This window comes from Pungitius pungitius, chromosome 13 (assembly GCF_949316345.1).
Source record: "Pungitius pungitius chromosome 13, fPunPun2.1, whole genome shotgun sequence".
NCBI classification, from domain to species: Eukaryota; Metazoa; Chordata; class Actinopteri; order Perciformes; family Gasterosteidae; genus Pungitius; species Pungitius pungitius.
The window spans coordinates 18,739,575-18,761,959 of record NC_084912.1 but is presented as its reverse complement, the minus strand read 5'-3'; the positions used below and the strand labels follow the sequence as shown (position 1 = coordinate 18,761,959).

The window sequence follows — 22,385 nt, the reverse complement described above, 5'->3', positions numbered from 1 at the left end:
ACAGTAAGAATTCCCTCCATGGGGGTTGTTTTGAAATGATGAGAGAAGGTGGAGAGAAGGAGGTCATGTCAGGCTGCACTAATCAGCTAATAAGGCTCAGCTGTGAGTCACAGAAAGAGCCCCAGCTAGCTGCCGTGGCAACGGAGCAGTTGCAGTTAGAACCTACACCTCAAACAAATGCTTCCTGGAGCAAAACTATTTGGAGTAGCCAAAAAATAATGGCATTTTGAGAGACCCAAGACTCTACCAAACGCACAAGTGTAGTTTTTATGTCTTTATGTGTTTTAAAACTGCTCAAACAGCCGTTTACAAAAAGTGTACCTTCTGTTTTTTTTTTTTAAATGTCGGCAGATTTGTATTGAAGCTTATGGGGCTCGGGGCAGACTTTGTCTCACAATCGGGCTCCTCACGCAAAAAGTAAATAACTTTATACGAGTCCAACCAGCACAAGAACGGCATCTGTTTTTTTTAGAAATGAAGGCTGAAAAGTTCATATATTGTGGCCGTGAAAGAAAAAGTTCCTTTTTTTTTTTTAACTGAATCCTGACACGGCTTTACTCTGCCTCGCTCTAAGAATACTCAATACACACTCATGTAAAACTCAGAAACGGACCCAAAAAACAATGAAACATAATTATGAAAAAAGTATAATAGATATTCACAAGCTGTTTTTTTAATGAAATTGTTAAGACTTATGTCAACATTTTAAAGTTCAAATGGTGTCTCTACCTCAGTGTTTCTCAACTGGTGACCCGTTTGTAGTGGGTCGCGGGCCTTTGCATGGGAAAATAAATAAATAATGGGAAAAAAAAAAATTCATCCTGTGATTTTATTTTGAAGGGACTTTCTCTAATGCAGCGGGAGTGTCGTTTTTTTCCGGCTCGTCCATCCATGTTTTCAGTCAGCGCGGCAATTAGAACGCGAAAGCACCCCCCCTCGACACCGCCAGCGCAACCTCCCCCCCACCCGTCGACACCGCTAGCACCGCCCCCCCGTTGACCAATAAGTTGAATAAAGATTCGAAGAACAATACTTGGAATGCATCACTGCATTCCAACAATTATGTCTGTCTTTGATGGATGACTATCAGATATATCCATCAGATAGTGTTTTCCTTCAGGAGGACAGAAGCTAATAAGGGAAAGTGCTGGAAACCTGAGTTGAGCAGTGTGGCCTTGGTGGTTTGTGGGAATTGCAGGGTGGGGCCAGAGGAGCTGCTCAGGCCAACGCTGTATTAGAGCAAATGAACTATTTGGGGCCATTGTGCATCTCTTCTACCAGATCTTCAGACTTCCAGGAGACTTGAAATCGGATTGAGTATATTTTCTTTAACCAAGCTAGTCTGCTAAACTTGTTGTTGCTTGTGCTGTTTTTAAGTGAAACTTGACTGCTACTGCTTTATATGTTACAGTTTCTTGTTTTAAGCTAACTTGACTGCCAGTTGTTGTTGTTGTTGTCCACTTATTAGGGTGTCAAAGTGCTTGCCGCTTTGCATTTGGACGAGTTTCAGCTGAGGGCAATCAACCTGTTGTTTACTAACGACGGGGGAGTGGTCAGCGCAGCCGTAGCCGACTTCCACTAACGAGGGAGTATTTAACTGGAGACTAGGTGAAGCGTTAGCGAAAACCCGCCGCACGAAGACAAGCAGAACAAAGACTACTAAGGAGTCTTTCGTGGAGTTTTCGCGGCGGCTGAGCGCGGCGCCTCACATACTCATTCGTAACTATGTGTTTTATCACTGTACTTGTTCGAATTTCTGCCCGCAGATACTACTGCCCCCGGCCTAGATCAATTCTTTGTTGTAATCCCTCCTCCCTTACCTACCCCGCCCGCTCTACACATGTCCAGCACCTTGTCACAGGAGGACTCTGGAACTGCCAGTCAGCTACTCGCAAGGCAGACTTCATCTCCGGCTTTGCTATCCAGCAGTCGCTTGACTTCCTCGCCCTCACTGAGACATGGATCACACCGGACAACACATCCACCCCAGCTGCTCTCTCCTCTGCCTTCTCCTTCAGCCACACACCCAGACCCACTGGCAGAGGTGGCGGGACAGGTTCACTCATTTCGCCAAAATGGATCTTCTCGCCCTACCCCATACCTTTCCCCCCCCCCCACTGTCTTTTGAATTTCATGCTGTAACCATTACTCACCCGGTTCAATTAAACATTGTTGTCCTCTACCGACCACCAGGCTCCTTGGGCCACTTTCTGGAAGAACTGGACATCGTCCTGTCAAACTTCCCTGAAAATGGCCCTCAGCTCATCCTCCTAGGTGACTTCAACATCCCGACAGAGAAGTCATCTGACCTCATACTCCTACTTGCTTCATTTGCACTGACACTCAATCCCTTCCCTCCGACTCACAAAGCTGGCAATCACCTTGACTACATCTTCACTAGGAACTGCACTACAACTAACCTCACTGTAACTCCGCTGCATGTCTCTGATCACTACTTCGTCTCATACCCCCTTCCACTCTCACCAACTAACGACCCCGCCCCATCAATCGACTCTATACCCGTCCGCCATAACATTCGCTCACTCTCCCCCCTCCCTGGCCTCCTCAGTTATATCGGCTCTCCCCTCAACCGACTCTTTCGCACTTTTGCATCCGAACGTTGCCGCAGAGACTCCCCTAACAACTCTGTCATCCTCTCTCGACTCGCTGTGTTCGCTTAAGACTCGATGGGCTGGCAGATCCCCTCCAGCTCCGTGGTTGACTGAACCGGTGCGTGCTACGAGAGCATCCGAAAGGAAATGGCGAAAATACAAACAACCTGATGACCTGCATGCGTTTCAGTTGCTTCTGTCATCTTTTTCTGCCTCCATCTCCGCTGCAAAAAATGCTTTCTACCAATCCAGAATTGAGTGCTCATTTTCCAACCCCAAAAAACTATTTTCCATCTTCACTAACCTCCTCGAACCCCCCAGTCCTCCTCCCCCCTCCACCCTTCTTCCAGGAGACTTTGTCACCTACTTCACCAAAAAAATTGCTGACATACGCTCCTCCTTCTCCAACCCACCTCCTTCCAATTATATCGCACAGATCTTGCCTCAATCGCCCTCACTTCCCTGTTTCACACCCCTGTCTCCTAACAAAGTTCAAACCTTGGTAACCTCTGCCCGTCCCACCACCTGCCCCCTTGACCCCATTCCATCCCACATCCTACAGTCGATCGCCCCCGATCTTCTTCCCTTCCTCACATGTCTCATTAACAATGCTCTGTTATCTGGCTGTTTCCCCAACACTTTGAAGGAAGCAAGAGTTAACCCACTCCTGAAGAAACCCACCCTCAACCCTTCGGAAGAAAACAACTACAGACCGGGGAGGATCAGTGTCGGAACCTTGTCCCCTTACTACTGGAGTTCCTCAGGGCTCTGTCCCGGGTTCCCTCCTCTTCTCAATTTACACCAACTCCCTTGGCTCCGTCATTCGCTCGCACGGTTTTTCCTATCACAGCTATGCCGACGACACCCAACTAATTCTCTCCTTCCCCGACTCGGACACTCGGGTGGCGGCACGGATTTCTGCATGTCTGACTGACATCTCCCAGTGGATGTCCGCTCATCACCTGAAGATCAACCCCGACAAGACCGAACTACTTGTATTCCCTGGAAAAACCTCGCCCACTCAGGACCTGACCGTTAACTTCGGCGACTCCGTGTTAACGCCCACTCAGAGTGCCAGGCACCTCGGTGTGACACTTGACTCCCAACTCTCCCTGAGTGCCAACATCGCAGCGACGACACAATCCTTTAGATACAAGCTCTACAACATCAGGAGAATACGACCCCTTCTCACTCAGAAGGCGGTACAGGTATTGATTCAGGCGCTTGTCATCTCCCGCCTTGACTACTGTAACTCTCTGCTGGCAGGTCTCCCAGGTACCGCCATACGACCACTGCAGCTCATCCAGAATGCAGCAGCTCGACTGGTCTTCAACCTTCCGAAATACTCCCAAACCACACCGCTTCTCCGTTCTCTTCATTGGTTACCAGTGGCTGCCCGCATCCAGTTCAAAACATTGGTACTGACGTACCATGCTGTGAATGGATCGGGACCAGTCTACATCCAGGACATGGTGAAACCCTACATCCCAACCCGCACACTCCGATCTGCATCTGCCAAGCGGCTTGTTCCTCCCTCACTGAGTGAAAAGCACTCGGCGAGATCGCGACTCTTTGCTGTCCTGGCTCCCAGATGGTGGAATGAGCTCTCCGATGACATTAGGACCGCAGAGAGCCTCTACATCTTCCGTCGAAAACTCAAGACACACCTTTTTAGACTCTACCTTGACTAAAACACTAGCAAACCGTAGCACTAACAAATGATATCACTTAAATTGTACTTATAATGGAACTTTTCTATAACATGTTTTGGAACTGCTTATTTGATGAAAAATGTACTTTCTTGTTACTTGTTCTTCTGAGTTTGTATCTCTATGTGGAAATGCACTTATTGTACGTCGCTTTGGATAAAAGCGTCAGCTAAATGATATGTAATGTAATGTAAAAATCCAAAGTGAAGAGGCGTTGAAGTTTGTACAGCAGCACTGATAACTTTTTTTAGTCACATTGTCCAGTTATGAGGTGTGGTACTGAAACTAGTTGGTCTTGGATAAATAAATGATTGTCAATCTTAATGGTTGAGCCATGATCTATAGACCTTTTTCACAACTTCTGTATTTGTTACCGGAAATATGCAATCATTGTGGTAATATTCTTCCTGTCCAGTTAGGGCAACGTTAAAATTGATTCAGGCTATCCGGCGTGATGACGGACCAAACTTTAGCAATAAAAAGGGGAGCACTCATGTGTATGGGAGCACTTGTGCCTGCAGCAGACACTTAGCTTAGATGACTACGTTTTAGGGATCACTGTTTGCTGCTTGAAACCAGAGGCTGTCCCTACCCAGGGGTGTCAAACTCATTTTAGGTTCGGGCCAGATACTGCCCACTTCGAGAGAACTGCTGACTGGGGGTTGGCGCTGGTGATCCGACCACTGAACAGGACAGCCGACGGTCCGCTGACGGCGAGCAGCCGTACATTGGCGGCTGGCTGCACCGGACTCCCCAGCCGCGAGTTTGACATATGTGCTCTAGTCTTTTTCCTTGGAACGATTTCCCCACCAAAAGGAAAAAAGGAGCCTGTGTTTGAGCGGTGCCAAAAACGGCTGCTTCGGCTTTAACATTATTGTCGCTACACACAAGACGTTCACTTGGACAACCATGAAGAACAAATTGATACCACAATCATTAATTAAGAGTTGATATTAATACTCTCTGAGAAAATAACAGTCAGTTACAGTGGAGAGTCATTCGGATGGAATAGCCCAATTATTTCCTGGCTGGCTAGCATGTTAGAAGTTAGTTTGTTAGCTAAAGCAGCTTACCGACTTTCAACTTCACTGAGGAACTTTCTAGTGAGAAGAGAGCTTTGCAGTTTGATGGACAGTTGTCTGGGTAGACATAGTGAATCTTTGGGAGGATGCTTGTTGTTGGTTTGGCCTACGCTAAAGCTATTTAGCTGAATTTCTCTAATATATTTCTTCTACTTGTTGTTAGGGCGCAACAGGCGAGCCAGGACTGTCCATCATTGGTCCAAGAGGACCTCCGGTAAGTGCCTTCACCTTTTTCTACACCTCTAATGTTGAGTCAAATCAAGGATTTTATTATACCCATGATTAACACATTAAGATTCCTAAACACAACAAAGTCCTTCGGCTTTGTTATTTAAACTAGATAATTGGAGAGTCCAACTAGGCACATGAATACTAGACGAATGATGAAATAACGCTATATGATTACAGACTGTCTTGGAAGCAAAGCGAGAATATCCATCCCATTCTAACTGGGCTCAGGATCAGCCACTTATTGCTATGAATTCAATTCACCTGTTATGAGGCCAAGTGGAGCCAAATTAAGTGGAGCACACATCTGTTATTCCAATTCTCTTGGTGATTCTTAAATCTCTTTGTGCTCACTGCTGTTAGATACTTATAGGCACATCTAATGAATAACAGGCTGTGGAGGGAGGTCTGTTCAGTATAGGAGCCAAGTTTCAAACTTAAGAGGCCAGTCTGTCAGAAACATTTAGAAGCTACTTTAGCACACCCGGTAAGATTGACATGAGTCCTCAGCCGTGACCTTAGACGGAAAGAGAGTTCATTAGACAGAGAGGTAAGACAAATGAGAGGGATCTGACAGCTAAGGAAAGCCTGGTGCCTCGACTTATCTCACCGTTTCATTATGTTAGATCAGAGGTCTCAAACTCAAATGACCTGGGGGCCACTGGAGGCGGTATCTGGGTGAGGCTGAGCTCAGGCATTCCACAAAAAAACGTATAAACTGCTAAAAAAATCCAAACTTCGAGTTATAGTTAAGTAGCAGTTATTTTATTCTGAACATGAATCGAATATTGAATAACATGAATGGTTCTGTAGGTTGGGGTGCATTCCCATCAGATTTTGTCCCCACACCCCAGTGACAGGCAGACACAGCTGTAGCGGCTCTGTTCAAAGCACGTGGATCTGAGCCGGGATGAGCTGTGGATCTGCGGAGAGGAGAGGACTATATGAGGCAGCATAATTGTCACACAGCAGCTAACAGCGAGGTTGCTACAATATAAAACTCTGTTCAGAGCAAAAAAAAGAAAATATTAAGCAATGTTTTAACTGCACTAAAGGCCTTGTTCACCTGAAATGTGCACTTTATAATTTTATTTTGTACCGCACTGTACTGCATGTTTTTCTTAAATTAAAACATTTGCATAAAGCAAGCCAATCCACTTTTCCATTTTGAAAAGAGCATTAAAATAAAAAATAAAAGTAAGGGACATTTAGAATAGCTAAAAATGTGCAATTAATTGTGATTGAATATTTTAATCGTTTGACAGCACTAACCTATATAAAAAACTATGGTTTTAAATTGGTCTAGAGTTAAAAAAATCTTTTTGTAAAGTTGGAAAATTAAGTTAAAAAGAAAATTAAAAAAATAATGCCTTTGGGTTTGTACTATGGCTCTTAGAAGCTTTGTTGTGACGGTCTGGGTTTGTTTCTCGTCTTATTTTGTATTTTCCTGCTTCTTTTCACTTCCTGTCCAGGGCCCTATTCCTCGAACGTGGTTCAACTACCGTATTTTCGCGACTATACGGCGCACTGAATTATAAGGCGCACCTTCAATGAATCCCCGATTTTAGAACTATTTTCATATATAGGGCGCACCGGATTATAAGGCGCATAGAATAGAAGATACTGCAGTAAAACGTTTGACTGGGGCTGCGTTATGCATCCACTAGATCGGGCTGTGCTAAATCAAACGTTATTAAGCGTTCTGAAAACTCTTCACTCCCATGGTAACGTTGTTCAAACGTTAATGTGGATATTAACAATATCTCTGAACCTCCAACCTTCGTTCTTGATTAATGAAAACATTCTTGGCAAATGCTTTCGTCCATCTTGCACCGAGAGGCAGCGCTGAGACAGACGGTGGCGCCTCGCGGCGGACCGTCAGCGCGATCCCGACATCCAACTACGAGCTTTAATATACTGTAGCCACTCTCGCTAATGAATCTCTGGACAATGTGCTTATCTTCTGGTTTTATTGTCGAGAAACAGGCTACTGTCGGCCGTAGCCTACGCCGAACAAAAACACACCATCGCTCTCCAAAACAACAACAATTCCTGCGTCCCCATAGGTGGCACTAAGATGAGTGACGTAACATTGTGCGCTCTTCACTGAACATCCCAAAACTCTGTAAAGTGCAACGCCGCTCCAGAACATGAAAACACAGTCCGTTACAATACGCTGTTGGAGCTGGAATTACCGCGGGTGCTGGCACCAGACTTTCCCTCCAATGGATCCTCGTTAACCAGTATGGATCAACCAATTGATCCATATATATGGCGCTCCGGATTACAAGGCGCACGCGTGGTTTTTTTTAGAAAAAAAAGGATTTTAAGTGCGCCTTATAGTCGCGAAAATACGGTAAGTCAATCAAATGTCCTATTCAAGTTACCAAGATGATTGATGTTAAGCTATTTCGGTTCTTCAAACATCGTTAATTTGGACCAGATCCAGATAATTGCGCATGCGCGTCCTACGTCATCACAGAAACCATGATTTTCGAACAAACCTTTGAGTTTATTTGCTTCATGGAAAGCATTATCCAATGAGATCTTGCAAGTGAAAATAGTTATCTCAACTCTTTCTGAATAAGTAGATAAAAACGAGCCCAAAGAGTATCTAATACCAATGAATAGATACTTATGTAAGCGCATACACTTATCCTCATATCATATATGTGTATACAGGTGAAACTAAAAAAATTTGAATGTCGTGCAAAAGGTCATTACTTTCAGTAATTCAACTTAAAAGGTGAAACTAATTAGTTGGAATGCTTCAAGCATTCCAAGTACTGTTCTTTGAATCTTTATTCAACTTATTATTAGTTGGAATGCTTCAAGCATTCCAAGTATTGTTCTTCTAATCTTTATTAGTTGGAATGCTTCAAGCATTCCAAGTTATGTTCTTCTTTTCTTTATTCCGCCTTTTTTTTATTTTTATTATTCTATTTCTTCCGCCGCACCTTTCAACTCCTTCACACTTTCAGCTATTAAGACCATTCAAATATTAAAATGTTCAGCTCCTTCAGGAGAGGGGTGCTATGACTTTTCAGCTTTTTAGCTCTTTTAATTGAATTAATATAAATTAAAAACATCAACCTTTTTTAACATGGTTTCCAATGGATTAAATTTTCAAATCCTCTCAAAACTTGTTCAACTTTCAACTTTTTCAGCTTTTCCAATCTTTCGGCTAGAGACACCATTTAAACTTTAAAATGTTGCCACAAGTCTTAACAATTTCATTAAAAAAACAGCTTGTTGATATCTATTATAGTTTTTTCATAACCACTAATTATGTTTCAGTAGTTTTGGGGTTTCTTTCGAATTTAGAGTGGAGTTTTCCGGATGGTCCCGCGATTTAGAGTGAGCGCCTTGTCAGGATTCAGTAAAAAAAAAAGAGGCACTTTTATCTTTACGGCCACAATATTCACTTTTCAGCCTTCATTTAAAAAGAAAACATTAGCCGTGCTTGTGCTGTTTGGACTCGTATAAGTTTGAAATCTCAGAGTCATTTACTTTTTGCGTGAGGAGCCCGATTGTGAGACAAAGTCTGCCCCGAGCCCCATAAGCTTCCATACAAATCTGCCGACATTTAAAAAAAAAAAACACAGCCGGTACACTTTTTGTAAACGGCTGTTTGAGCAGTTTTAAAACACATAGAGACATAAAAACTACACTCATGCGTTTGATAGGGTCTTGGGTCTCTCAAAATGTCATTATTTTTTGGCTACCCCATATAGTTTTGCTCCAGGAAGCATTTGTTTGAGGTGTGGATTTTGTCTAAATCTCTTCACTCTCTTCGCCGTGAGCTAATTAGCGACCAGCTGTTGATCTATGGCCATAAAGACGTAGCTCAGGGACGTGCAGGTTTAACCGTGGTTAGATAACTGTACGTATGGACGTGCAGGTTTAACCGTGGTTAGATAACGGTACGTATGGACGTGTAGGTTTAACCGTGGTTAGATAACGGTACGTATGGACGTGCGTGTCGTGAGTTGGGACGGAGACCCGGGATGAGCAGACCGTAAGTAATGTGGAGGCTGGACCGTAAGATATTTGAGACATGTGAGAGCCATAAGTACTAGAGTGCTAGCTAGCTATACTGCTAACAAGGCTACTCCCCGCTGGAGACTTAAACCGTGGGTGTGACGTTGTTCATTCGGTGTTGTCATTAAGCTGCAGGCACGTGAGTTTATTTTCTTACGCGAGTGATACTATTAATAACCTTTTCGCGGACCGCAAGAAGGTCCGTAGGTTAATAAGCACGTCAAAAGTTACGGGGAGTGGCGTGACGTTGTTCCTTCGGGGATTGAGCTGCAGATACGTGAGTTTGTTTTCTTACGCGAATGACAGGAGATCGTTTGGTCTTTATTTTACGCAACAGAGCGTCAACTTAATATACTATTAATAACCTTCATCGGACCGCAAGAAGGTCCGTCAGTTAATAAGCACGTCAAAAGTTACGGTGGACCAGCCGGGGTTAGGGGGGAGGAGGGGGTTCGCTGGTGGGCGAAACTGCGCACTGAGGAGTGAACAATTGTAATCGAGATGGGGGCTGTAGTATTTGTGTGTGTCCACTAACATTTAATTGTCCAAGTGAAACACGTAGTACTTGTATTAGTCATTGGCGCTGTATGCGTCCATGTTTATTTCACAAAACCGCGCATCTTTATGACATCATCAAGACATGACGGTTAACTTATCCGGAAGTATCCAGGGGCGTTTTTGATGGGACCGCCACGAAGCTTTCAGTAATTTCTACACTATTTGCAAACTTTTGAGGCACTCACCAACCATGCAAAATGTTTTTATATTTTATTTTGACTTGTTGCCAGGATCTTCTCCTGTCTTGTTTATTCTGTGCACATGGGCAGGTGCCACTGTGTATGGTAGGTTGTGTCATCAGTGTATTAATGGGTGAGAGATGTCATCTAGTATTAAAGCGCTTTGAGTTGTCAGAAGACTAGCAACGCGGTGTACAAGTTCATTAAGTTTGAATGAAAAAGATTCAGCAATGTTTAGAAGTAATTTAAGCTTTTATTAGTTCTGTATTTTGTCAAATTCATAGAAGCTTCCCCCATTTCTGTTTTTTCCAATTCTTTCAAGTTCGTTTCAGCTTTTCTCATTTCTGTATTTTCAGCAATTTTTAAATGTATTTCAGCCTTTTTTATTTCAGCAATGTTTAGAATAATTTCAGCTTTTATTATTTCTGTGATTTCAAATTCATAGAAGCTTCTCCCATTTCAGTTTTTTTTATATTCTTTCAAGTTCATTTCAGCTTTTCTCATTTATGTATTTCAGCTTTTTCTATTCTTTCAGCAATGTTTAGAATAATTTCAGCTTGTTGCATTTTAAGCAACTTTTTGAAATTAATTCCAGCTTTTATTATTTCTGTGATTTCAAATTCATAGAAGCTTCTCCCATTTCAGTTTTTTTGCAATTGTTTCAAGTTCATTTCAGCTTTACTCATTTCTGTATTTTCAGCCATTTTAAAATGTATTTCAGCTTTTTCTATTCTTTCAGCAATATTTAGAATAATTTCAGCTTGTTTCATTTCTGTACTTTAAGCAACTTTTTGAAATTAACTTCAGCTTTTAGCATTCCAACGCATTTTCAGCAGGAAATGCATTTTCTAGTTAGTTGGAATGCTTCAAGCATTCCAAGTATTGTTCTTCTAATCTTTATTCCGCCTTATTAGTTGGAATGCTTCAAGCATTCCAAGTATTGTTCTTCTAATCTTTATTCCGACTTATTCATCTTCTTCATATTATTCTATTTCTTCCGCCGCACCTTTCAACTCCTTCACACTTTCAGCTATTAAGACCATTCAAATATTAAAATGTTCAGCTCATTCAGAGGAGGGGTGCTATGACTTTTCAGCTTTTTAGCTCTTATAATTGAATTAATATAAATTAATATCTTCAACCTTTTTAACATGGTTTCCTAATGGATTAAATTTTCAAATCCTTTCAAAACTTCTTCAACTTTCAACTTTTTCAGCTTTTCCAATCTTTCAGCTAGAGACACCATTTAAACTTTAAAATGTTGACACAAGTCTTAACAATTTTATAAAAAAACAGCTTGTTGATATCTATTATAGTTTTTTCATAAACACTAATTATGTTTCATTAGTTTTGGGGTTTCTTTCGAATTTAGAGTGGAGTTTTCCGGATTGTCCCGCGATTTAGAGTGAGCGCCGTGTGAGGATTCAGTAAAAAAAAAAGAGGCACTTTTATCTTTACGGCCACAATATTCACTTTTCAGCCTTCATTTAAAAAGAAAACATTAGCCGTGCTTGTGCTGGTTGGACTCGTATAAGTTTGGAATGTCAGAGTTATTTACTTTTTGCGTGAGGAGCCTGATTGTGAGACAAAGTCTGCCCCGAGCCCCATACGCTTCCATACAAATCTGCCGACATTTAAAAAAAAAAAAACACAGCCGGTACACTTTTTGTAAACGGCTGTTTGAGCAGTTTTAAAACACATAGAGACATACAAACTACACTCAAACGTTCGGTAGAGTCTTGTGTCTCTCAAAATGTCATTATTTTTTGGCTACTCCAAATAGTTTTGCTCCAGGAAGCATTTGTTTGAGGTGTGGATTTTGTCTAAATCTCTTCACTCTCTTCGCCGTGAGCTAATTAGCGATCAGCTGTTGATCTATGGCCATAAAGACGTAGCTCAGGGACGTGCAGGTTTAACCGTGGTTAGATAACGGTACGTGTGGACGTGCGTGTCGTGAGTTGGGACGGAGACCCGGGATGAGCAGACCGTAAGTAATGTGGAGGCTGGACGGTAAGATATTTGAGACATGTGAGAGCCATAAGTACTAGAGTGCTAGCTAGCTAAACTGCTAACGAGGCTACTCCCCGCTGGAGACTTAAACCGTGGTTGTGACGTTGTTCCTTCGGTGTTGTCATTAAGCTGCAGGCACGTGAGTTTATTTTTTTACGCGAGTGATACTATTAATAACCTTTTCGCGGACCGCAAGAAGGTCCGTAGGTTAATAAGCACGTCAAAAGTTACGGGGAGTGGCGTGACGTTGTTCCTTCGGTGATTGAACTGCAGATACGTGAGTTTGTTTTCTTACGCGAATGACAGGAGATCGTTTGGTCTTTATTTTACGCAACAAAGCGTCAACTTAATATACTATTAATAACCTTCATCGGACCGCAAGAAGGTCCGTCAGTTAATAAGCACGTCAAAAGTTACGGTGGACCAGCCGGGGTTAGGGGGGAGGAGGGGGTCCGCTGGTGGGCGAAACTGCGCACTGAGGAGTGAACAATTGTAATCGAGATGGGGGCTGTAGTATTTGTGTGTGTGTCCACTAACATTTAATTGTCCAAGTGAAACACGTAGTACTTGTATTAGTCATTGGCGCTGTATGCGTCCATGTTTATTTCACAAAACCGCGCATCTTTATGACATCATCAAGACATGACGGTTAACTTATCCGGAAGTATCCAGGAGCGTTTTTGATGGCACCGCCACGAAGCTTTCAGTAATTTCTACACTATTTGCAAACTTTTGAGGCACTCACCAACCATGCAAAATGTTTTTATATTTTATTTTGACTTGTTGCCAGGATCTTCTCCTGTCTGGTTTATTCTGTGCACATGGGCAGGTGCCACTGTGTATGGTAGGTTGTGTCATCAGTGTATTAATGGGTGAGAGATGTCATCTAGTATTAAAGCGCTTTGAGTTGTCAGAAGACTAGCAAAGCGGTGTACAAGTTCATTAAGTTTGAATGAAAAAGATTCAGCAATGTTTAGAAGTAATTTAAGCTTTTATTAGTTCTGTATTTTGTCAAATTCATAGAAGCTTCCCCCATTTCTGTTTTTTCCAATTCTTTCAAGTTCGTTTCAGCTTTTCTCATTTCTGTATTTTCAGCAATTTTTAAATGTATTTCAGCCTTTTTTATTTCAGCAATGTTTAGAATAATTTCAGCTTGTTGCATTTTAAGCAACTTTTTGAAATTAATTTCAGCTTTTATTATTTCTGTGATTTCAAATTCATAGAAGCTTCTCCCATTTCTGTTTTTTTGATATTCTTTCAAGTTCATTTCAGCTTTTCTCATTTATGTATTTCAGCTTTTTCTATTCTTTCAGCAATGTTTAGAATAATTTCAGCTTGTTGCATTTTAAACAACTTTTTGAAATTTATTTCAGCTTTTATTTCTGTGATTTCAAATTCATAGAAGCTTCTCCCATTTCAGTTTTTTTGCAATTGTTTCAAGTTCATTTCAGCTTTACTCATTTCTGTATTTTCAGCCATTTTAAAATGTATTTCAGCTTTTTCTATTCTTTCAGCAATATTTAGAATAATTTCAGCTTGTTTCATTTCTGTACTTTAAGCAACTTTTTGAAATTAATTTCAGCTTTTTGCATTCCAACGCATTTTCAGCAGGAAATGCATTTTCTAGTTCATCTTATTATTAGTTGGAATGCTTCAAGCATTCCAAGTATTGTTCTTCTAATCTTTATTCCGCCTTATTCTACTATTTCTTCCGCCGCACCTTTCAACTCCTTCACACTTTCAGCTATTAAGACCATTCAAATATTAAAATGTTCAGCTCATTCAGGGGAGGGGTGCTATGACTTTTCAGCTTTTTAGCTCTTATAATTGAATTAATATAAATTAATATCTTCAACCTTTTTAACATGGTTTCCTAATGGATTAAATTTTCAAATCCTTTCAAAACTTCTTCAACTTTCAACTTTTTCAGCTTTTCCAATCTTTCAGCTAGAGACACCATTTAAACTTTAAAATGTTGACACAAGTCTTAACAATTTTATAAAAAAAACAGCTTGTTGATATCTATTATAGTTTTTTCATAAACACTAATTATGTTTCATTAGTTTTGGGGTTTCTTTCGAATTTAGAGTGGAGTTCTCCGGATTGTCCCGCGATTTAGAGTGAGCGCCGTGTGAGGATTCAGTAAAAAAAAAAGAGGCACTTTTATCTTTACGGCCACAATATTCACTTTTCAGCCTTCATTTAAAAAGAAAACATTAGCCGTGCTTGTGCTGGTTGGACTCGTATAAGTTTGGAATGTCAGAGTTATTTACTTTTTGCGTGAGGAGCCTGATTGTGAGACAAAGTCTGCCCCGAGCCCCATACGCTTCCATACAAATCTGCCAACATTTAAAAAAAAAAAAACACAGCCGGTACACTTTTTGTAAACGGCTGTTTGAGCAGTTTTAAAACACATAGAGACATACAAACTACACTCAAACGTTCGGTAGAGTCTTGTGTCTCTCAAAATGTCATTATTTTTTGGCTACTCCAAATAGTTTTGCTCCAGGAAGCATTTGTTTGAGGTGTGGATTTTGTCTAAATCTCTTCACTCTCTTCGCCGTGAGCTAATTAGCGATCAGCTGTTGATCTATGGCCATAAAGACGTAGCTCAGGGACGTGCAGGTTTAACCGTGGTTAGATAACGGTACGTGTGGACGTGCGTGTCGTGAGTTGGGACGGAGACCCGGGATGAGCAGACCGTAAGTAATGTGGAGGCTGGACCGTAAGATATTTGAGACATGTGAGAGCCATAAGTACTAGATTGCTAGCTAGCTAAACTGCTAACGAGGCTACTCCCCGCTGGAGACTTAAACCGTGGTTGTGACGTTGTTCCTTCGGTGTTGTCATTAAGCTGCAGGCACGTGAGTTTATTTTTTTACGCGAGTGATACTATTAATAACCTTTTCGCGGACCGCAAGAAGGTCCGTAGGTTAATAAGCACGTCAAAAGTTACGGGGAGTGGCGTGACGTTGTTCCTTCGGTGATTGAACTGCAGATACGTGAGTTTGTTTTCTTACGCGAATGACAGGAGATCGTTTGGTCTTTATTTTACGCAACAAAGCGTCAACTTAATATACTATTAATAACCTTCATCGGACCGCAAGAAGGTCCGTCAGTTAATAAGCACGTCAAAAGTTACGGTGGACCAGCCGGGGTTAGGGGGGAGGAGGGGGTCCGCTGGTGGGCGAAACTGCGCACTGAGGAGTGAACAATTGTAATCGAGATGGGGGCTGTAGTATTTGTGTGTGTCCACTAACATTTAATTGTCCAAGTGAAACACGTAGTACTTGTATTAGTCATTGGCGCTGTATGCGTCCATGTTTATTTCACAAAACCGCGCATCTTTATGACATCATCAAGACATGACGGTTAACTTATCCGGAAGTATCCAGGAGCGTTTTTGATGGCACCGCCACGAAGCTTTCAGTAATTTCTACACTATTTGCAAACTTTTGAGGCACTCACCAACCATGCAAAATGTTTTTATATTTTATTTTGACTTGTTGCCAGGATCTTCTCCTGTCTTGTTTATTCTGTGCACATGGGCAGGTGCCACTGTGTATGGTAGGTTGTGTCATCAGTGTATTAATGGGTGAGAGATGTCATCTAGTATTAAAGCGCTTTGAGTTGTCAGAAGACTAGCAAAGCGGTGTACAAGTTCATTAAGTTTGAATGAAAAAGATTCAGCAATGTTTAGAAGTAATTTAAGCTTTTATTAGTTCTGTATTTTGTCAAATTCATAGAAGCTTCCCCCATTTCTGTTTTTTCCAATTCTTTCAAGTTCGTTTCAGCTTTTCTCATTTCTGTATTTTTAGCAATTTTTAAATGTATTTCAGCCTTTTTTATTTCAGCAATGTTTAGAATAATTTCAGCTTTTATTATTTCTGTGATATCAAATTCATAGAAGCTTCTCCCATTTCTGTTTTTTTGATATTCTTTCAAGTTCATTTCAGCTTTTCTCATTTATGTATTTCAGCTTTTTCTATTCTTTCAGCAATGTTTAGAATAATTTCAGCTTGTTGCATTTTAAGCAACTTTTTGAAATTAATTCCAGCTTTTATTATTTCTGTGATTTCAAATTCATAGAAGCTTCTCCCATTTCAGTTTTTTTGCAATTGTTTCAAGTTCATTTCAGCTTTACTCATTTCTGTATTTTCAGCCATTTTAAAATGTATTTCAGCTTTTTCTATTCTTTCAGCAATATTTAGAATAATTTCAGCTTGTTTCATTTCTGTACTTTAAGCAACTTTTTGAAATTAACTTCAGCTTTTTGCATTCCAACGCATTTTCAGCAGGAAATGCATTTTCTAGTTATTCTTCTATTTCTTCCGCCGCACCTTTCAACTCCTTCACACTTTCATCTATTAAGACCATTCAAATTTTAAAATGTTCAGCTCCTTCAGGAGAGGGGGGCTATGACTTTTCAGCTTTTTAGCTTTTATAATTGAATTAATATAAATTAAAAACATCAACCTTTTTTAACATGGTTTCCAATGGATTAAATTTTCAAATCCTCTTAAAACTTCTTCAACTTTCAACTTTTTCAGCTTTTCCAATCTTTCAGCTAGAGACACCATTTAAACTTTAAAATGTTGACACAAGTCTTAACAATTTCCTAAAAAAAACAGCTTGTTGATATCTATTATAGTTTTTTCATAACCACTCATTATGTTTCACTAGTTTTGGGGTCCTTTTCGAATTTAGAGTGAGCGCTAGAGTGCGGGCAAAGTCGGAAGACAAGAGAGGGTCCATGTTTTGTAAACTGTTGGTAGAGCAGTTTTAAAAGACATAAAGACATAAAAACTACACTCAAACGTTCGGTAGAGTCTTGTGTCGCTCAAAATGTAATTATTTTTTGGCTACTCCAAATAGTTTTGCTCCAGGAAGCATTTGTTTGAGGTGTGGGTTCTCGGTAACTGTCTGTGAGCTAAGTGCACCTTGCTCCGTTGCCGCGCCAACGAGCTGGGCCTCTTTCTGTGACTCACAGCTGATCCTAATTAGCTGATTAGTGCAGCCTGACATGACCTCCTTCTCTCCACCTTCTCTCATCATTTCAAACCCCCATGGAGGGAGTTCTTACTGTAATGTTTGATGAGGCCTATTAAATAATATATACTGTCTCTCAACCCCCCCACCCACTCCCCCAATACCATCATTTCAAAATAAAAGCTGCAATGATTATGTTATTTAAACATGAAGCTTAGGATTCAGCTGTTTCGTTGAATACTTATTGCGCTTTCAAATAGTACTACAACCACTACTAATATTTCTAGTACTTCTAGTAGTACTTCTAGTATTTAAACTGGTATTATTACTAAAATACTTTTACTACTAGTATTTCAACCCAATGGAGGGAATTCTTACTGTAATGTTTGATGAGGCCTATTAAATAATATATACTGTCTCTCAACCCCCCCACCCCCCCACCCACTCACCCAATACCATCTTTTCAAAATAAAAGCTGCAATGATTATGTTATTTAAACATGAAGCTTAGGATTCAGCTGTTTCGTTGAATACTTATTGCGCTTTCAAATAGTACTACAACCACTACTAATATTTCTAGTACTTCTAGTAGTACTTCTAGTATTTAAACTGGTATTATTACTAAAATACTTTTACTACTAGTATTTCAACCCAATGGAGGGAATTCTTACTGTAATGTTTGATGAGGCCTATTAAATAATATATACTGTCTCTCAACCCCCCACCCCGCCACCCACTCACCCAATACCATCATTTCAAAATAAAAAGCTGCAGTGATTATGTTATTTAAACATAAAGCTTAGGATTCAGCTGTTTCGTTGAATACTTATTGCACTTTCAAATAGTACTACAACCACTACTAGAATGTCTAGTACTTCTAGTATTTCAACTGGTATTATTACTAAAATACTTTTACTACTAGTATTTCAACCCAATGGAGGGAATTCTTACTGTAATGTTTGATGAGGCCTATTAAATAATATATACTGTCTCTCAACCCCTGCACCTACTCACCCACTCCCCCAATACCATCATTTCAAAATAAAAGCTGCAATGATTATCTAATTTAGCCATGAAGCTTAGGATGAAGCTGTTTTGTTAAATACGTATTGCTCTTTCAAATAGTACTACAACCACTACTAGAATGTCTAGTACTTCTAGTAGTACTTCTAGTATTTCAACTGGTATTATTACTAAAATACTTTTACTACTAGTATTTCAACCCAATGGAGGGAATTCTTACTGTAATGTTTGATGAGGCCTATTAAATAATATATACTGTCTCTCAACCCCTGCACCTACTCACCCACTCCCCCAATACCATCATTTCAAAATAAAAGCTGCAATGATTATCTAATTTAGCCATGAAGCTTAGGATGAAGCTGTTTTGTTAAATACGTATTGCTCTTTCAAATAGTACTACAACCACTACTAATATTTCTAGTACTTCTAGTATTTCAACTGGTAGTATTACTAAAATGACTTTTACTACTACTAATATTACTAGTACTACTAGTATTTCAACCCCAATGGTGGGAATTCTTACTGTAATGTTTGATGAGGCCCATCAATTAATAACTTTAGTTTTCTTAGCTTAGGGCGACTGTGGGTGAGTGGGGAGCGCGGGCGGCCGTCCTCCAATCAGAGGGTTGGCGGTCTGATCCCAGGCCTGGCTAACCTGTATGTCACTGTGTCCTTGGGCAAGACACTTGATCCCAGCATTGTTCCTCTAGCTGTGACTACACTGTGTGAATGTTAGTTACTGGTTGGGCAGGTGCCACTGTGTATGGTAGGTCCTGTCATTGGTGTGTGAATGGGTGAATGATGTTATGTAGTGTTAAGGTGCTTTGAGTGGTCAGAAGACTAGAAGAGCGCTGTACAAATCTATTTTACCAAGTCCATTTGGTTTGAATAACAAACAGTCTGTCTCTCAAACCCCCCCACCCAATTCCATTATTTCAAAATAAAAGCCTCAATGATTATCTGTACCTCAACAATGGGTACACCACAATTGCTTTCAAATACTAGTGAAACTAGTACTTACTTCTTCTACTGCTGCTAGTACCACTAGTACCACAGTTACAAAAAATGTATTTTTTAATTCTCAGCTTTTCCTATTTCTATTATTTCAGCTTTTATTATTTGTGTTTTCAAATTCATAGAAGCTTCTCCAATTTCTTTTTTTGCAATTCTTTCAAGTTCATTTCAGCTTTTCTCATTTCTGTAATTTCAGCAATTTTAAATGTATTTCAGCCTTTTCTATTTCAGCAATGTTTAGAAAATTTCTGTATTTTCAGCCATTTTTAAATGTATTTCAGCTTGTTTCAATTCTGTACTTTAAGCGACTTTTTCAAATTATTTTCAGCCTGCATTCCAACGCATTTTCAGCAGGAAATGCATTTTCTAGTTCCGCCTTATTCTACTATTTCTTCCGCCGCACCTTTCAACTCCTTCACACTTTCAGCTATTAAGACCATTCAAATATTAAAATGTTCAGCTCCTTCAGGAGAGGGGTGCTATGACTTTTCAGCTTTTTAGCTCTTATAATTGAATTAATATAAATTAAAAACATCAACCTTTTTAACATGGTTTCCAATGGATTAAATTTTCAAATCCTTTCAAAACTTCTTCAACTTTCAACTTTTTCAGCTTTTCCAATCTTTCAGCTAGAGACACCATTTAAACTTTAAAATGTTGACACAAGTCTTAACAATTTCATTAAAAAAACAGCTTGTTGATATCTATTATAGTTTTTTCATAATCATTAATTATGTTTCATTAGTTTTGGGGTTTCTTTCGAATTTAGAGTGGAGTTTTCCGGATTGTCCCGCGATTTAGAGTGAGCGCCGTGTCAGGATTCAGTAAAAAAAAAAGAGGCACTTTTATCTTTACGGCCACAATATTCACTTTTCAGCCTTCATTTAAAAAGAAAACATTAGCCGTGCTTGTGCTGGTTGGACTCGTATAAGTTTGGAATCTCAGAGTTATTTACTTTTTGCGTGAGGAGCCTGATTGTGAGACAAAGTCTGCCCCGAGCCCCATAAGCTTCCATACAAATCTGGCGACATTTAAAAAAAAAAACACACAGCCGGTACACTTTTTGTAAACGGCTGTTTGAGCCGTTTTAAAACACATAGAGACATAACATAAACTACACTCATGCGTTTGGTAGGGTCTTGGGTCTCTCAAAATGTCATAATTTTTTGGCTACCCCATATAGTTTTGCTCCAAGAAGCATTTGTTTGAGGTGTGGATTTTGTCTAAATCTCTTCACTCTCTTCGCTGTGAGCTAATTAGCGACCAGCTGTTGATCGATGCCCATAAAGATGTAGCTCAGGGACGTGCAGGTTTAACCGTGGTTAGATAACGGTACGTATGGACGTGCGTGTCGTGAGTTGGGACGGAGACCCGGGATGAGCAGACCGTAAGTAATGTGGAGGCTGGACGGTAAGATATTTCAAACATGTGAGAGCGATAAGTGATAGAGTGCTAGCTAGCTAAACTGCTAACGAGGCTACTCCCCGCTGGAAACTTAAAGCGGGGGTGTGACGTTGTTCATTCGGTGTTGTCATTAAGCTGCAGGCACGTGAGTTTATTTTCTTACGCGAGTGATACTATTAATAACCTTTTCGCGGACCGCAAGAAGGTCCGTTAGCACGTCAAAAGTTACGGGGGAGGGGCGTGACGTTGTTCTGTCGGTGATTGAGCTGCAGACACGTGAGTTTGTTTTCTTACGCGAATGACAGGAGATCGTTTGGTCTTTATTTCACGCAACAAAGCGTCAACTTAATATACTATTAATAACCTTCATCGCGGACCGCAAGAAGGTCCGTCACGTCAAAAGTTACGGTGGACCAGCCGGGGTTAGGGGGGAGGAGGGGGTCCGCTGGTGGGCGAAACTGCGCACTGAGGAGTGAACAATTGTAATCGAGATGGGGGCTGTAGTATTTGTGTGTGTCCACTAACATTTAATTGTCCAAGTGAAACACGTAGTACTTGTATTAGTCATTGGCGCTGTATGCGTCCATCTTTATTTCACAAAACCGCGCATCTCTATGACGTCATCAAAACATGACGGTTAACTTATCCGGAAGTATCCAGGGGCGTTTTTGATGGGACCGACCGCCACGAAGCTCTCAGTAATTTCTACACTATTTGCAAACTTTTGAGGCACTCACCAACCATGCAAAATGGTTTATTTTGACTTGTTGCCAGGATCTTCTCCTGTCTTGTTTATTCTGTGCACATGGGCAGGTGCCAATGTGTATGGTAGGTTGTGTCATCAGTGTATTAATGGGTGAGAGATGTCATCTAGTATTAAAGGGCTTTGAGTAGTCAGAAGACTAGCAAAGCGGTGTACAAGTCCATTTACCAAGTTCATTAAGTTTGAATGAAAAAGATTCAGCAATGTTTAGAAGTAATTTAAGCATTTATTAGTTCTGTATTTTGTCAAATTCATAGAAGCTTCCCCCATTTCTGTTTTCAAGTTCATTTCAGCTTTTCTCATTTCTGTATTTTCAGCAATTTTTAAATGTATTTCAGCTTTTTCTATTCTTTCAGCAATGTTTAGAATAATTTCAGCTGGTTTCATTTCTGTACTTTAAGCAACTTTTTGAAATTAATTTCAGCTTTTTGCATTCCAACGCATTTTCAGCAGGAAATGCATTTTCTAGTAAATTATAAAGACTCATTACATGCAAAGTGAGATATTTCAAGCCTTTATTTGATATAATTTTGATGATTAATATATATAAAGTTTCACCTTTTTTAGTAGAATTACTGAAGGTAACTAGAACTATTTCCTGCTGAAAATGCGTTGGAATGCAAAACGCTGAAATTAATTTCAAAACATTGCTGAAAGAATAGAAATAGGAGAAGCTGAAAGACTTGGTGCTGGCGTGTGACGCATCGCCATACAGTGTAGGCGCCGTACTGTCCCATGTCATGGAAGACGGTAGTGAAAATCCTATAGCCTTCA

At 40.4% G+C, this 22,385-nt stretch overlaps 1 protein-coding gene across 20 annotated transcripts in view; it reads left to right on the top strand.

The window, feature by feature from the left end:
* The window catches only part of col13a1 (collagen, type XIII, alpha 1), a 147,565-nt gene that overhangs the window by 59,588 nt on the left and 65,592 nt on the right, over positions 1–22,385 (top strand). For all 20 annotated transcript variants that reach the window (XM_062566400.1, XM_062566393.1, XM_037465553.2 and 17 more), the window contains exon 3: positions 5,567–5,617. In XM_062566400.1, the coding sequence (XP_062422384.1) occupies positions 5,567–5,617 (51 nt within the window). The remainder of the gene's footprint in view (positions 1–5,566; positions 5,618–22,385) is intronic.